The 16,321-nt window shown below is 36.0% G+C and overlaps 1 protein-coding gene across 1 annotated transcript; it reads right to left on the reverse strand.

Moving 5' to 3' along the window:
• Nucleotides 1-882: 882 nt before the first annotated feature.
• On the reverse strand, nucleotides 883-15,953 carry LOC121428127. The gene is made up of 9 exons (XM_041624720.1): nucleotides 15,762-15,953; nucleotides 12,017-12,135; nucleotides 8,878-8,928; nucleotides 5,918-6,036; nucleotides 4,689-4,782; nucleotides 4,226-4,289; nucleotides 3,402-3,527; nucleotides 2,400-2,519; nucleotides 883-1,136 (listed from the first exon to the last, which is right to left on the reverse strand). Exons 2-9 carry the CDS (start codon nucleotides 12,113-12,115, stop codon nucleotides 1,012-1,014), a joined length of 798 nt encoding a protein of 265 aa, XP_041480654.1. The 5' UTR covers nucleotides 12,116-12,135; nucleotides 15,762-15,953; the 3' UTR covers nucleotides 883-1,011.
• Nucleotides 15,954-16,321: the final 368 nt, after the last annotated feature.

Here is a 16,321-nt window from a genome sequence, read left to right on the forward strand (position 1 = left end):
TTTGCAAATACAATTATGTAATTGTTTGCAAATTAACATTTGTGTGTAATACTAGAGTGGATGATGTATTTTTTAAATATATTTATTAGACTTTAAACACAGCTGTCTCGGACTTGTTTTGTTGAAATTGATTTAATTTGAACAAATCTGTTCAATCAATTGCCATTTTCCACCTCCCCACTCGTATGGGGATGCCCTGGGAAAATTACAAAGGGCGGTAAACACGGTAAAGGGCTAAATAAAAAGCAAAAGGAAAACAATTTGAAGTTGAATAAAAATGAGTCAACGAAGAGACCCATACAATCTGAAGTTGTAATCCATTTCAGCACTTGCCCATGGCCCCAGAATAATATTCCGCATTTATATAGCGCTCTATACATCGGAACGACGTCTCTATAAGCGCTTTACAGACATATTATTACCCCGGTCATCGGATCCTTGCATTCCCGCATACAATGTATGCACCTTCTCCACTCCCTGCATGGGGAGCATTCCAACAAGAGTTCCAAGACTCAATTGCTAAGCATACTACATATAGGCTTTCACATCCTACCGGGTACCCATTTAACACCTGGGTGGAGAGTGGCAAAGTGTGGACGCCTTGCCAAAGGGCGCTAGGCCATGGTGGGATTCGAACACACGACCCTCTGATTACAAGGCGAGAGTCAGAACCGCTACACCACGGCGCTTCCAGAATGAGAAGGGCGAATTTTCAGCGCTTGCCTCAGCGATCGAAATCGCAGGGGGGGGGGCCAATTTGTAGCATTTTGTCCCGAGCCCGCTCCGGAAGTTCGACGGCACTGTCTCCTGGAAAGGGATCGAGGTGCACATAAATGTCAATATTGAGGTGCAACCTTATACGATCAAGCATTTTAAGAGGAGTTTTGTCAGTGTTTTCCACTAGCTTGCTCTTAGCCAATCAAAAAACAAGTATTTCCAGTATATATAGCTTCCAACATTTCGTTTGAAATCACTAACAAAAATCTTCATGTAACACTCCCTGTACGCAGATTATCCAGCTTGCATTTCATCTATGTCATGAACGTTATTATCATCGGAACGTAGGGGTATCTCTTCATGTTGAGCATGTTGAGGGGTGACAGCTTTGAAATCTTCTTCTTGCAGCCTGTCACAAGCTGTGGATTTGAATTTCAAGGAGTAAAAAGCACAAGGGAAAATGATTTTAGTTAATTTACATCTTTCATTCCCTGAAGTCTTATAAAGAGGAAGTTTACCGTGAAAAAGGGTAGATTTTTTTTTTAATAAAAGCATAAACATTGGAGAAAATATCGATGAAGGTGATATGTGGCGAAATCTGTAAATGAAAAACAGAGTTATTATGGAGTTCTGAAAAAATTTTACTTTGTGACGTCACGGACGACCATGCAGCTTCTCCATAATTCCACATAAAATGCAGTTTTCTAGAAAACAGTTTAAGGCAATTTTTTAGGGCGGATAGGCCTATATCATCATACACGTCATTTCATATATACCCCGTTCAATAATAAAAATAATTGCATTTATCATGTTGTCCAAAAAGTCTAAGTGAAAAGGCTATCAACTTGCACAACAATGAAAATACAGCTGAAATAACAGCCAGATGTAAACAAAACTAATAATTATAGAATTATGAAGATTCATGAAAATATCAAAGAAGTTGGTATTAACTTGTCATGCTTGTCGAACACGCGGGGGGTGGATGAGAATATATCTCCCACTTGGGGGATGCCTGTCACCCCCCCCCCCAATAATACACTCTAAAAAATGAAGTGCTAATTCAGCTCTTAAAGAGCGTGTATAGTGACTGCACTTCGGAGTGCTGATTTGTCTAGTTCAAATTTGAACGAGAAAAATCAGCGCTCCGAAGTGCAGTCACTATACACGCTCTTTAAGAGCTGAATTAGCACTTCTTTTTTAGAGTGTAGAATATCATATTATTTATGATGCATCATTATGAAAAGTATGAGTTGCCAAATGAATTTAGAACTTTTCCATCTGTAGAAACTTTCACACACAGACTAAATAAAGACCTATCTTTTTCGTTGATTTCCAAAAAAATCCTTTCCTTTTTTTATTTTTCCCCAAACAGATCGGAGATTTTACAGCGCAGAAGAATATATGGACATAACTTATGTTTGCTCTATATATAAATCAGTATATCATTATCATCTTCATTATCATTATTGTTATCATTTACTGTAATTATATCATTATCAATATAATTCTTATTATCATTATCATTATCATTATTATTATCATCATCATTGTTATTGTACCATTATCATCTTCCTGGCAATTTCTTATTTGTATTGTTAATAAATAAATCAATTCCTTTCAGATATCATTAGAAACAGCTGGCAAGAGAAAGAAAAATGATAACAAACTATTTGCTTTTTTACCTTTTCGTCTTCGATCCCTGATATATAACGCATTCCCAGGTAAGAGAAAAAGGATAATCAGAATCAAGACAACATATGCTGGAACGTGGGCTACATCAATCTGAATTCCACAATCGCACCCTAAAAAAGACATGCGCAATTAGACGGGAAACAAAGGGAAGAGAGTGAGAGAAAGAGAGAAGGGGGGGGGGGGTAGAGCAAGAGTAATATATTGAAATGCATGGAAATCATGAACAGAAATACAAACAAAACAAGTACAACTAAATAAAGCCATGCAATATTGTTGAAATTAAAAAAATGTGTAATCGTTATTCTGGGAAGAAAATCAAGAAGCACAACTTTAAGAAAACAAATTAACAAAATTGTTATCATCTTTAAAATAAGCAGTGAAAGTGTAAATGGAAATGGGGGTGTTTAGTCAATTAGTGTTGATGATGGTAATAGTTATAAATATTGGCAGCTAGGCCTATGAGTAATTGCTTATAATCATCATTATATCACTAGTGTCATCATCATCATCATCAAAATCATCATCGAATTCATCATAATCGTTACCACTGTATTTTGTTTTAATTATTTGTCAAATAATTGGGATTTTATTTCAAATATAGTTATTTCCCTTTTTAAGGGGTCTATATGTGTTTCTTTGCAGTCCAAACCAGCGAGGTTTTGCAAAATGATTGACGTCCTTATTCGTAATTGATTGGTTGCATAAAACAATAATCTGTATTTTTATGATTATGTATCATGTTTTATGAATGCTTATGAATGTTACTTTGGGCCATCCAAACAAGCCTGATGAGCTTTCATTACTTTTGGTCCACCACAATTTTGAAATTGTGTGTATTTGTATATTTCTTTGTATATATTTTAATTCTGTGGAAATAAATGAAATGAAATGAAATAGACTCCATTGATGATTACGAAAAATATACTATAGTCAACAAAATTACAAGAATGAAAGGACATTTCTTGAAAATTCGCGATGAATAATAGGCCTACCTGATGCCAATTCTGGGTTTGTAACATTCTTAAGAGGAACTGATTTCACCGGGTTTTGACTTTCAAAAATAGCTGTTTCAGACGATTTTGTTCCATTACGTAGTAAAGGTCCTGTAGATGTAACTTCTGAAAATATATCCCAAAAGATGAACCCCAACTTTAAACAACTCCATGCATGCAATGATTGAAATAAAAAAATATTTTTCTAACAGTTGAATGAAGAAAACTAAGCAACATTAGAGATAAAACTTAGAAATCGACACGCATGTTCAAATTTCAAAATTGTTTTATTTCATTTTCAACAGAATAAAATAACATGGTCGTAAATAATTACAACGGGACTCACAAATAAAACTTATACAAACAAAATAAATTGAGGTACAATGGTATTTTCCATAAGTGAAACAAATAATTAAAAACAAATTATCACTTTATAAAGATCAGAGAAAATGGAGAGATCCAAATAAAGCAAATTAATGTTTGTAATGTGTGGTCTCTCTAAATAACAATTGCAGGGGCCGCGGAGGCGGGGGGGGGGGGGGCTTCAGCCCCCCACTTTTTCCCAAAACCGTGTACAAAACGTAAAAATGACCACATGATTGTGATTTTTTGGCCAGCCCCCTACTCTTTGGCTCAGCGCCCACTTTGAAAACCGTTCCGCGGCCCCTGAATGGCACTATATTGAATATAATGGCATCAACATGTAGAATGGTTATTAATACTATGAATGTTCATTTATTTTTAAAAGAAAATCATTAGTTTTCCATTATTTTTATTTATATGATTTTTTATTACAAATCTATCGGGCAAATATTCCGACTTACGTATTTTCTCTGGCTCATCAGGAACAAGTTTACATCGAGTGTCTCGGTCAGCAGAGCAATCTTCCTGTGAGCATTGTGATCATAAGAATGATTCCTTTGAAATAGGACCCGTATCACACAAAAAGTTTCAAATGCTTAAAATCAAACTAAAGTAAAGATTAAAGGATTGTGAGGGGAGCGAGAGAGGAAGGACGAATGACAAAGGAGGCAAAGAAAAAAATTGTTCTCCATGCATAACAAAATAATTTAACTATCAATCATGATGCATTGCATAAATTGCGTAAAATAAAATTTGATTCTTCTTCTTGGGTAAAAAAAATTCATAGTTGTTTTTTATCATGCATCATGATTATCAACTCTTCCTTTGTGGAAAATACAACTCATACACAGAATGATAAATTTTAAGTACGATATTTATTGAATTATGACGGCGATTGATAATGAAGAATCTATTAAGTCTTACTTCTATTCCAAATTCACATGTGGAACACTGAAAGCAAACCGAACAATTATTCCAGCCTGGTGTGAACGACCCCCTGGAACAAGACTTGCACGATCTGAAATGAATCAAAATATGAAAGGAGTTTATTATCTCAATTTGGTGATGTAAAGTGCTGTTGCAATACTTAATATGAATTTGAAAATGAGTTTAGATATAATTTCAAACTTAATTTCAATTGGATTTGAATTTAAATTCAATCAAATTCGAATTTCCAATCTGAATTGGATTTAATAAATAAGAATTCGTTTGAATTCGCATTTGAGTATTCCTGTAATCTGAAGACCTTTATGAATAAAATAACCTGTTTCCGTCTGAATTCTTGGAATCCCCAAGGCATTTATACAGCCAAAAACCGCTATCAACCAGCAACAGAATAACATTGTTGATATTATGTCAAATGAATACTGATTTCTGAAAATCTTACCACACTAAAATGAAATAAGAAAGAAAACATCGAAATTAATGACTTATCAACCAAGTCAATCAACTCAATTTTCATTTCATTCCATTTCAATAATTCAATCAACCGACCAATTAATAAATCATTATTCAATCTGATCAGTTATCAATCAATTAATCAACCAATCACAATCAACTAACAAATCAATGAATACCAATCAAACATTATTTTATTCAAAATTATCAATCAATACAAAAAATAAACCAATAAATCAACCAACCAATATTAACAAATCAACTAACTATAACCGTCCCACCAATGAATCAACCAACCATCCGGTCAATCAATCAATCAATCGATCAATCAATCAATCAATCAATCAATCAATCAAACAATCAACCAATCAACCAATCAACCAATCAATCACAATCAATCAATAAATCAACCAATCAATAAATTGATCGATTAATCAATCAATCGATCGATCAATCAATCAATCAATCAATCAATCAACAAACCAATCAATCAATCATCCAATAAATGAATAAATATAAAACAACATGCAACCAACCATCAAACCAGCCAATAACTTTCTTTATTGATTGATTGATTTATTGAATAAATCAATCAATCAATAAAGAAAGCAAGCAAGCAATCAGCTAATAGATCAATCAATCAATCAATAAATTAACCCTCTCACCAATCAATCAATCAATCAACCAACCAAACGACCAACCAACCGACCCACCAACCATCCCACCAACAAAACCTAATCAATCGTAATACATACGCTTGACTAATGGAGCAATTGTCCGATTGATACATCCCGGGTTGACACGCATCGATCATCTGTTTGGTGCAAAGACTCCACACTTTGACCCCACTTTCAGAAGGCAGGACACATTGCCCCTGAATGAATAATCAAATGCGTGAAAAAATGATAACCAACACAGGCCTCTGCACCAAGATTTATCTGTTTCTTTTTTCTTTCAGTAGGCCTTGGCCCTTGGTGTTAGTTTTCTGCACGAAAAAAATGTTTCCGATTCACACTCTATTGTAAGATACATTTTTTAAATAATAGAAAATAATGAAGTAAGAGGTTGCATTGGCAGAACCACTCATAAAACAATTAGGGCCCGTTACACAAAGGTAGAGCGATTACTAGCGAAATGATCCGTGCGCATATTTCTCATTATTCAACGACAGGGACAGTAGGGAAGGAAATAAACTAAGAACTTTTAGGCAATTCAAACTCAATATAAGGCAAGAAAATTATTTATGTTAAATAAACAATGTCAATTTGAGAAAAAATATAACCAAGCTCCGACTGAGCGCTCATAATCTACCAATAGAAACAGGGAGGTACAAAAGACCGGATAAGATACCATCTAACCTGAGATTTTGTGAGGATTGTAATTTGAATTTGGTGGGGGATGAGTTTAACATTATAATGAAATGTAACAAATATAATGATTTGCGCAAAGATTTTTTTGAAAAGATAAGTACCCTTAATAGTAGGTTTTCTGAAATGGAGTGCCAGGAAAAATTTATTTACATCATGAAATTGGAAACTGATGCATTGATTAAATTATTTTATTCTTTTGTCCAAAACATAATTAATATTAGGGGGGAATTCTGAGTACTAAAAATATCAACCGGCAAACACTTTGAATTAATACACTCGCAATATTCTTACACAATAAGTTTACATGGGATGCCATTCTTCTCACTCTTCCTCTCTCCCGCCCTCTCTATTTTCGAACTTCTTTCTTCTTTATTTCCCTTTCCTCTCCCACTTTCCTTTTGTTTTCCTTGTCCTCTCTTGGACATCAGCTTTTTTTTTTACTCATTGTTAAAATGAGTACCCGAATAATGCCTATGTTTATAGTGTATATTTTTATATATAAGTTGCTTTGTAATGTTTTGTTTTGATTTTGTTTGACAAAAAATACTGTTTTGTTTTTGTTTATCTGTTTATGTATATATTTTCTTGTTTTGAACAAAATGTTGGCAATTGCCGGTGACGTTCTGTAATAAATTCAATTCAATTCATTAGACTGAAGAGGAACCAATCAGAATTGTTCCTTCAAATTAGCGATTAATCGCTAACCTCTGTGTTACAGGGCCCTGATCACACGAATATTATCACGACTATAACCATTATAAAAATCATTCGCGACAAGACCGAATAATTAAATCTTTCCCTACCTTCAACCCTCACCCCCCCATCTCTTACTCCCCTCCCCACTCTCCTCACTCCATTTCCACCTCTTACTCCCCCCTGTCTCACCATCTCTCTGTTTCTGTTATGGTAACTCCCGTAGGAACTCGGCCAGGGGCGTACCGTGGGTCACGGCATGGGGGGGGGGCACCAGCAACTTGAAAATGAGTCACTCAGTGAGCGCGCGAAGCACCCTCAGTTGCCAGGTAAACTGACCTAATAGAGACATTTTAAGGACAGTGCTATTAAACGGATATGTTTCTCACTGATCAAATAATGCAAGCGCGAAGCGCGAGCTAAATGTTTTTGATATTCAGACCTAAAAGAGACATTATAGGGATTTTTTAAAACCATGATACGTACCTGTCTTGCAAACAAACAATATGAGCGCGAAGCGGGAGTTTAAATTTTTGCATGTATTGACCCCAAACAGGGACATTTTACGGACTATATTTTAGGAATCCATTAAGAGTATACATATCTCACCATAGTCATCTAATGTGAGTTCAAGTGCTTGCTGATCTTGTTAGAATTACTTTTAAACACATGAAGCACTTGTAGTCAGTATAATTAACATTCGCATCTCATTAATCAAATATTACGAGCGCGAAGTGCGAGCTGAAAATTTAGGAAATTCAGACCTGAAGAGGGGCATTCTACGGCTTGTTTGTAGAAATGTACTAAGACCATACGTATTTTATTAGCCAAATTATGCGAGGGCGAAGAGCAAGCTGAAAAGTTTTGATATTCAGATAAGAAAAAGGCACATTTTTAAGGACTGAATTTAGGAATTCATGAAGAGCAGACATATCTCACCAACCCACTAATGCGAACGTAAGCACGGACAGGAAATGTTTTACAGTGAGACCTTAAAATGTGGTAAGTACTCAAGAAAAAGAAGCAATTGTCACTACATAAAACAATAATAACTCGAAGTGCGAGGAAATATATTTGGTCTTTATTGACTTGAAAACGGGAGGTATTAGTACAACAGGATTATATATCTCGTTAAACAGACAATACGAGCACCAAGAACAATGAAGACACAGACCCTGAGTAAATTATGCTTTATAAAGCTATGAAAAAAAAATGTTTCTTATGTAATATTACGAACATAATTATAATTGAATGTAACATAATAATGATCAATAATTTCTTCTTTCCCACTACGTTTCTCTTCCCTTCTCCTTCTTTTTCTCCTTTTCCCTGTTTTTTTTGCCAGCGGATGGGGGGGGGCACGTGCCCCTCGTAGATACGCCCCTGAACTCGGTATGACATAACGCCAAGCTGGTATATCATTGTCAGAGTTGTAGCTAAGTTGTCAATTAGGGGGTTCGATTCCTTTTCTTCCTTGCCCAGTGAACAAGATTTGACAAGCAAAAAAGAAAAGTCTAAAAAAAAATCACAATTTTTCGATCATGATTCCAATGATCTAAACCACTAAACAACAATTACCCCCTCCCCTCTCTCCCTCCCTCTCTCTCTAATCCATCCCCATCTTCCTTTCTCGACGAACTTTCCATACTTACTATTCTTGTCTCGATACTTGCTGCATTAACAAATCTACAATACAGTAGAATCTGTGAAAGGAAAGAAGGCAGTTCACATAAGTATAGCTAAATGTCTTTGATCAATATTTTCCATATCCCAACAAATTATCGATCCGCTTATTGTTTTACTAGTTTTCCATAGGATTAAACTTTAAAAAACATAATAGCATGCGATAGGTCCATGATAGGAGCAAACAAGAGAGCACCGGGTCCTATTGCTATGAATTGCGATGAGCAATGCAGAAATCTATTTACTATCAAAAGATAATGTGGATAACTTTTGCATAAAGTATAAATCATAAGGTTATTATTTTTATTCATTTATATTGTAACTTACTTGTTTATATACAAAGGAAATGTTGTCGACCAAGCGCTATCAGCGTCTTTGGATTTATATGCGCTCTACAACACTATTATTAGTACATTATGCCTAAAGACTCCTTTTCTCTTAGATTTAGATTTATTCATTTTCCGTTCACAAAGCACAACAAAATCAAACAATACATAGTCAAATTTAAAGTACAACATCAATCGAAATAAGGTATAAACAATGAGGACTAATGCAAACTAAATTAACTTTGACTATAATAACTATATTAAACAGAACGGAGGGGCTTGCCAAGAAAAGCGAAGCTTGTATGGGAGACAAGCCCCCGTAACTTAGTTTCAATACGTATATTACAAAACTATAGTATAAAGGAGAGACGGAAGACAGTTTAAAAGGAGGCTATACAAAATATCGAAGGTAAAAACGAAAGAGTGAACCAAATTAGAATAAATGATAATAGTAATAACAATAAAATGATAAAAAAATAACATGGCTAGAATAATTGTGATTATGAGGGAAGAACAGAGAGGCAAATAGGGAGAGAGGGGTTGCAGGTACAATTGGAGGTGCAAAGAGGAGCATGGCAGGTGCGGAAACAGGTAGGCAGGCAAGTTGTATGCTGGGAGGTAAAAAACAAACAAATAAAAAAACTGTTTGTATGTGGCTTTGGTTATATGGTAGATTGACTTGTTTGTGTAAAGTATTGTCAAATAAACATCTTTTTAAGTTTATGTTTACAAGTTGTGATGCTTGGGGATTCCTTAAAGGCGTTGGGCAAGGAATTCCAATATACGGGACCAGAAAAGACAAAGGAATCTTTTGCAAGTAAAGTTCGGGTTGAAGGTATAGGTGATAAGAGTTTCGTTGTCTTGTAGGATAATCGTGTACAGAGGAGTTTTTGCAGAACATAATTGAAAAAATTGCGGGGAGATCATCTTTATTTGGTTTGTACATAAATTGGCCGAGATGGATCAGATATATATCATAAGGATTTTGTTTTCAGCAGTGAAGGTCAATCTTTTATCTAAGAACAAGTATACTTAGAGTCATGGGTGTCGATCACGGGGGGGATGGGGGGATATATCCCCCCCAATATTTCAAGTGGGGGGGATGGCCTGTATTATCATCCCCCCAATAATTTAGGGTAGAAAAATTATAATAATGATGATGAAAAAATGAAAAGTTTGATCATGATGATTTTAGTATGCCATCAATCAATTTGTTTCCCTCGCAATTTGTGTATATTGTTATTAAATAAAAACAATCTTTTTCAGGACTATTAAACAGATGGGTGGAGGTTCAAGATGAAAAAGAATGAAATGTTCATGTATCTGATATTTTTTAACACATGACATAAAAGGACCCCAACGAAAATCAACTTTTGTTGATTGGGTGTTCCATCCCACCAGTGGTGAATAAATTAATTTAAATATCATTAACTCAAAAGGGTGGAAAAATAAACGGGAGTAAAAGGGTGGCAAGATAAATAAAGGAATGACGGTAAGCCCGATGGCGCACGAGAAGCCACACAGGTTGTAATTTGTGCTAGTCTTAATTGGTCCGAATCTGCATTTTATCATCATGCATTAAGAAGAATAAAGAAATTGCCAGTCAGGTTAGATTTAAGAGAGAAGTTGTATACACAGAGGCGTCGATCCTGGGTGGGGGGGGGGACAGGGGGCGATCGCCCCACCAATGAAAATATTGGGGGGGCAAACATATCGTTTTGCCCCCCCCAAAAAAAAAATTCCGCATGTGCAACTAGAAAATAAAATAAGATTGTAATGCTACACTGAAATCAGCAAGCGAGATTGAGATACCAACTCGATCTTGATTTAAAATCATGCTCAAAATGTCTGCTTTTCAGATTGGAATATAAAAATTTTCAGCTCGCGCTTCGCGCTCGCATCATGTACCAAAACCCCATACTTTTCATGATTATATAGGTGAATATAATGTCCCGTTTTCAATTCTAAACCTCAAAAGAACTTTGATTTTGCAATAATCTTTTGTTGGATATATATCTTCCATTAAAATGTCCTTTTTTCCATATCAAAATATCAAAATTTTCAGCTCGCGCTCGCATCTAGGCCTATTGTTCTTCTAGATACCCATCTTAATCATTGGTACCAAAAATGCTTAGAATATCAAGCTTTCAGGTCAGAATATAGAGAAATTTCAGCTCGCTCTCTAGTGAGATACATGTATCGACCCTCCTCATGAGTTACTACAAACAAACGTAAACAGGTACATTTTTCCTGTTTTCATGACATACTAAAAAAAATTAGCTCGCGCTTCGCGCTCGCATTGTTGGTGAAGGTGAGATATGTGTCTCTTTCTCATGAGTTATATATATATACATATATATATATATATATTGTGATCGAGCGCCTTTGGAACGTTGATTCATAATTTTGCCCCCCCCCCCATCTGAAAAATGGATCGACGCCCCTGTGTATACATCATGCTCAATAAACAGATCACTATGTACATGGTCCAGTCAATTTTTGTCATTTTTTCTCGGTATGAGTTTAGAATAGGCTTACTTGTAACACAAATTGAATTTTCAAAAAAATTATACAAGTATAGTACACTACAACAATGAAGGAATTTCCAAGAACACCATGCATATTAACCACTCCCAAATGTCCTAACTTGTGATTTTATATAGTGGGGGTAATGTTGAAATATCCCCATCCACGAGAACATTTGTGTCAATCATCCCCCCCAACCAAGAATACCGATCGACACCCATGCTTAAAGTTGAAGGAAAAAGAGTATGATACTTACTTGTAAATTGACAGCCAAGTATATCAACTTTGTATCACTACAATAAAACGTCGCATGAGTCATCCTGACGACATCCATTATTTTCCCACGGGAGACCATTGTTGTGTCAATTTGAATTCCTGTGCAAATGAATCCACAAAATAATATGCAAATCTGAAGATATACATGTAGGTTCGGATCTAAAATGCCAATCCTACATGAGATAAAGACAATTTTATTTGATGAAATTTTCAGCAGTATGATAGTTTGATTTTCTCTAATTATTCACATCAATATTTTTCTGAGGTGGACTTGACTGTCTTGACCTTTAATGTCTTATGGTGTGACGATCGAGGCCGGGATTTGAATTCCCGACCTGCAAGACGGACGCTCTACCAACTGAGCCAACACACCGGTGTTATAATTTGAACATACAAGTCATTACCAACGAAACCACTGGCATCATGCATGGGCATTGTCTCACAAATTAAATGAAAACTCTATTTATATTTCGAATCCGATTCCGACAAGGTTGCAACTCCTGCGTTTGCAGGAAAGCCTCTAGACAAACATTTAGAATGAATTTCCTATTATTTGTTTTATTACATGAAAGTAAACAGACTCCAGAGTATTTATCTGTTTAAGGTCGGATAGTGACCCTCTTGGTCTAAAACATTGAACTCGTACATTAGCCGGTGATATAATAAAACATTCCATCCATAAACATTTTCAAAGAGGCATTCAAAACCAATTTCTTTCGTAGTTTGTAAATTTTATAGTTTTAGCAGTATATAACTTCTTTTGATTATTTTCATTTTAAGCGCTTTGGGCCTGATTATGGGAAAAACGTCGTATAATATCATTATGATACACTGCCAATGTGAAAGTATTTTATTCCTCATCAAAATGCAAATAAAAAATACAAAGTGAAAAAGTACGAGGGAGCACGGTAAAAAAAAAAATATATGCTTTTTACATTTTACTGTGTTTTCTGAGAATAATGGAATGATGTACATGTAACACCCCACCCCCCCCCCTCGGGGGGGGGGGGGGTGGGGGCACTTCCATTGACGAGTGGATATGCGCGACCATGCATGGGGTCTCGAAAAGCACCCTAAACACGTGCACCCCTTAACAAGTATGTGAAACCCTACCTTTATCAAGTATTGGAAACAAGATACTCTTGGCAAGTATTCCCTGAAATGAACTCCACAAGAACAGCAATATTTCATTGTTATTTGACGGGTCAATCGGTCGTCGGTTGTAGTTTTACCTTTACACAATACACATCATTTGGTTTAGTACGGCCCCACCTTCTACAGCTCGCGCAAATCCGACTCTAAACACGCAGTGTTGGGGCAAAAAGGACATCCTTTACAAAACATTTAAATTTTGTTTAATAATCCCCGCAAATTTGACCCTAAACACGTAGCTTACCTAGCGAAATAGATACCCTTTTTTTATTATTTTTGTGTGTTTGACACCCTTATCACGTTAAGTACGTAACATGCACTTTCTTGAAAAAGACATCCCTTTTACATGTTTTTTTGGACGCGCGTGGAATCCACTCGTCAATGTGAGTGGCCCCCGAGCCGAAAAATTAGGAAATTCACAGCTGAAGAGGGGCATTCTGAGGCTTATTTGTAGGAATTCACGTAGACCATGCGTACTAACCAAATGATTCAGATCAGAAAAAGGGACATTTTAAGGACTGATTAAGGAATTCATGAAGAGCAGACATATCTCATTAATCCACTAATGCGAACGTTAGCACGGACGGGAAATGATTAATATTAAGACATCAAAGTGATATGTCACTACATAAAACATAATTCGAAGTGCGAAGAAATATATTTGATGTATATTGTCTTGAAAACGGGAGGTTTTAGTACATAGGATTATAGACCTTATCGCAAATAGCGTTTGTCGCGTGAGGGCGTCTGTCATCGCAGAGGATCACGGGATGCGAAAGGGGGCAAACGCGGAATCGGATTTCGGGAAGCCATACAACGCCATATGTTTTGTGTAGTGTCACTCAAAATCCAGGCTTTTTTAAAAGGCTGATTTCTTCGTATTTAAATTATTTTGGATACTTGAATTTGGGTTAATAGAACAATCTTTGTATCACGATTGCCCAGTGAAAATATGAACTCAATACTCACCGTATTTTCGAAGTTTTCTGGGGCTAAACTTGGGAAGATTTTGTGGGAAAAGTGAGACGGTGATTGCGGGTCAATGCCGATCGAAAAAAAGAAAAGAGCACGTCGGCGATCAGAAATATTTTTCCATTAAAGAATATTCATGAGAATCATGATGTAGACCATATTATCTCCACATAAATTTAGCTAGTTTTTGTCATTTTGGGGGAAATATATAGTCCTTTTTTTGCAAGCCGGGGGCTTTTGAGTTTGATCATACAAGCTCTGTTACGGGGGAGGGGGGTGAAACCAGCAGGAAAAAAAAAACATTTTATGACCCCGTGAAACCCTATATCCGTCCAACCTCTCTGTAATTTTATTTTGTCTGAAACTTAGCAGATGATGGATATTTAATTCATATAAATTATATATATTTCATTCTTTTGATTAAAATATCTTATTTCAAAATTTCATCGCATTCAGTCACTTCTCTTACAGATCACCTTCCTCATTTATTTTATTTTTTTTTAAACTTATTTTACCCTCAACATACTTTCATCTATTCTCATTTTGTTTAGATTCATTATTTTGTCTAAGCATGCCACTAATAAAACTTCAGAATGTCCGACCATAATCCTGAATCATATGCAATAATTATGTAGCCTATCTGTGGAGAGAAAAAGAAAACACAGCTCCGGGTTTACAGGCCTACTCTGAATAAAATCGTGATTGAGATATTTATTTATATGAAACATGTATTCTTGACTATCGAATGATATTACAAAATAAATAACTAGAACAAAGTAATCTACTGCAGATCTTGTTTTATTGATTATCATTTTATTATTGCTTGGAATTCCGGGACCAGTTTCTTCCACCGTGACTGCCTCGCCGACGTACACTATTACTGGGCCGAGAGTGCCCGCTGTCCGTGCATATACAAGCACACTTTGCACAGTCACAGCTGCACAGCTCAAAATACGCAAAGACAGTGCGCGAAAATGAAACAAAATTGCACTTGTTTTCGTAAAGTCTGTTGTGATTCTTGCAGATATAGACAGCACATCTATCTCTGCCACCCATGATTAAGAAGAAAAGTGATGTTAGACTCTGGAACAAATATGACGAGGCGTTTAGTGGAAATTAGAAAAATGTTGGCTGCGGGCGTCGATCGTATTTTTATTCACTATGGAAATCGTACACTATATTGTCGGCTGCTTGAGGTCGCATGGTCGCATCCGGACAATAGCGGCGCTATTGCCCCCTTTGCGATCCCATGATCCTATGCGTGAATCTATTTGCGATAAGGTCTATATATCTTGTTAAACAGACAATGCGAGCATCAGGAGCAATGAAGACATAGGCCCTGAGCAAATTATGTTTCATAAAGTTATATTTTATTTTTATGTAATATAACATAACATATAACTAACAATAATTTCTTCCTACCCACTACGTTTCTCTAACTTTCTCCTTCTTTCCCCCTTTTTTAAATGTTCTTTTTTTAGTTTTTAGTTTTTGGCCAGCCGATGGGCGGGGGCACGTGCCCCCATGCCCCCCCCCCCGTAGTTACGCCACTGCTTACATGAAATTATTCATCGTACAAACTTTAAAAAATGTATACTTACTTTATGTTCGTCTTTTTCTTAGATGACGCGTACACAAATCGGAAGAAATGGATAATCATTCACAGCCCGACATCTAAAAAAAATTGGATATGAAATAAGTAGGAGAATCTGCAAAAAGTGTTAATGTGTGTGACGGGCACTAGATCCTCTAGTTCGAATGACCATGGCGAGAACGAATGCCAAGACAAAATCAAGACGACGGGTATTCCCCTGATGTGAATTGCAATCGTAAATGACGTAATTGTGATAGTCTTAATTTACAAACATTTTTCGTCGATTTCAATTAAACAGCAAGGTTGGATACAGGGGAGATTTAAATTGTATGATCACTCGAAAGGTCTATTAAATGATTATACTTTAAGTTAAGTGTAATAATGTATTGATTTTTATCAACGTTGAAATTGCGAAGTTCTTAATTTGGAATACATTATCACTACAGTACTCTCGACTAGTCTGCTGTGCAAACCCTTCACTCGAAATAAGGGTCTGAATGTGAAGCCTATTCTTGCCTTGTGTACTGAAGGCTCTCTCGCTCAGGCAAGTTTTGTATGTGCTAGTCT

This window comes from Lytechinus variegatus, chromosome 14, assembly GCF_018143015.1.
Source record: "Lytechinus variegatus isolate NC3 chromosome 14, Lvar_3.0, whole genome shotgun sequence".
In the NCBI taxonomy this organism is placed as follows: Eukaryota; Metazoa; Echinodermata; class Echinoidea; order Temnopleuroida; family Toxopneustidae; genus Lytechinus; species Lytechinus variegatus.

What these genes read in the sequence shown, in the direction of transcription:
- LOC121428127 (XM_041624720.1), bottom strand. Translation starts at nt 12,115, where the DNA reads ATGGTCTCCCGTGGGAAAATAATGGATGTCGTCAGGATGACTCATGCG. An exon ending in AATTGCTCCATTAGTCAAGC is followed by an intron (nt 4,783 to 5,917) that starts GTATGTATTACG and finishes GATTCATTTCAG; the next exon opens with ATCGTGCAAGTCTTGTTCCA. An exon ending in AAACCCAGAATTGGCATCAG is followed by an intron (nt 2,520 to 3,401) that starts GTAGGCCTATTA and finishes TGTCTTTTTTAG; the next exon opens with GGTGCGATTGTGGAATTCAG.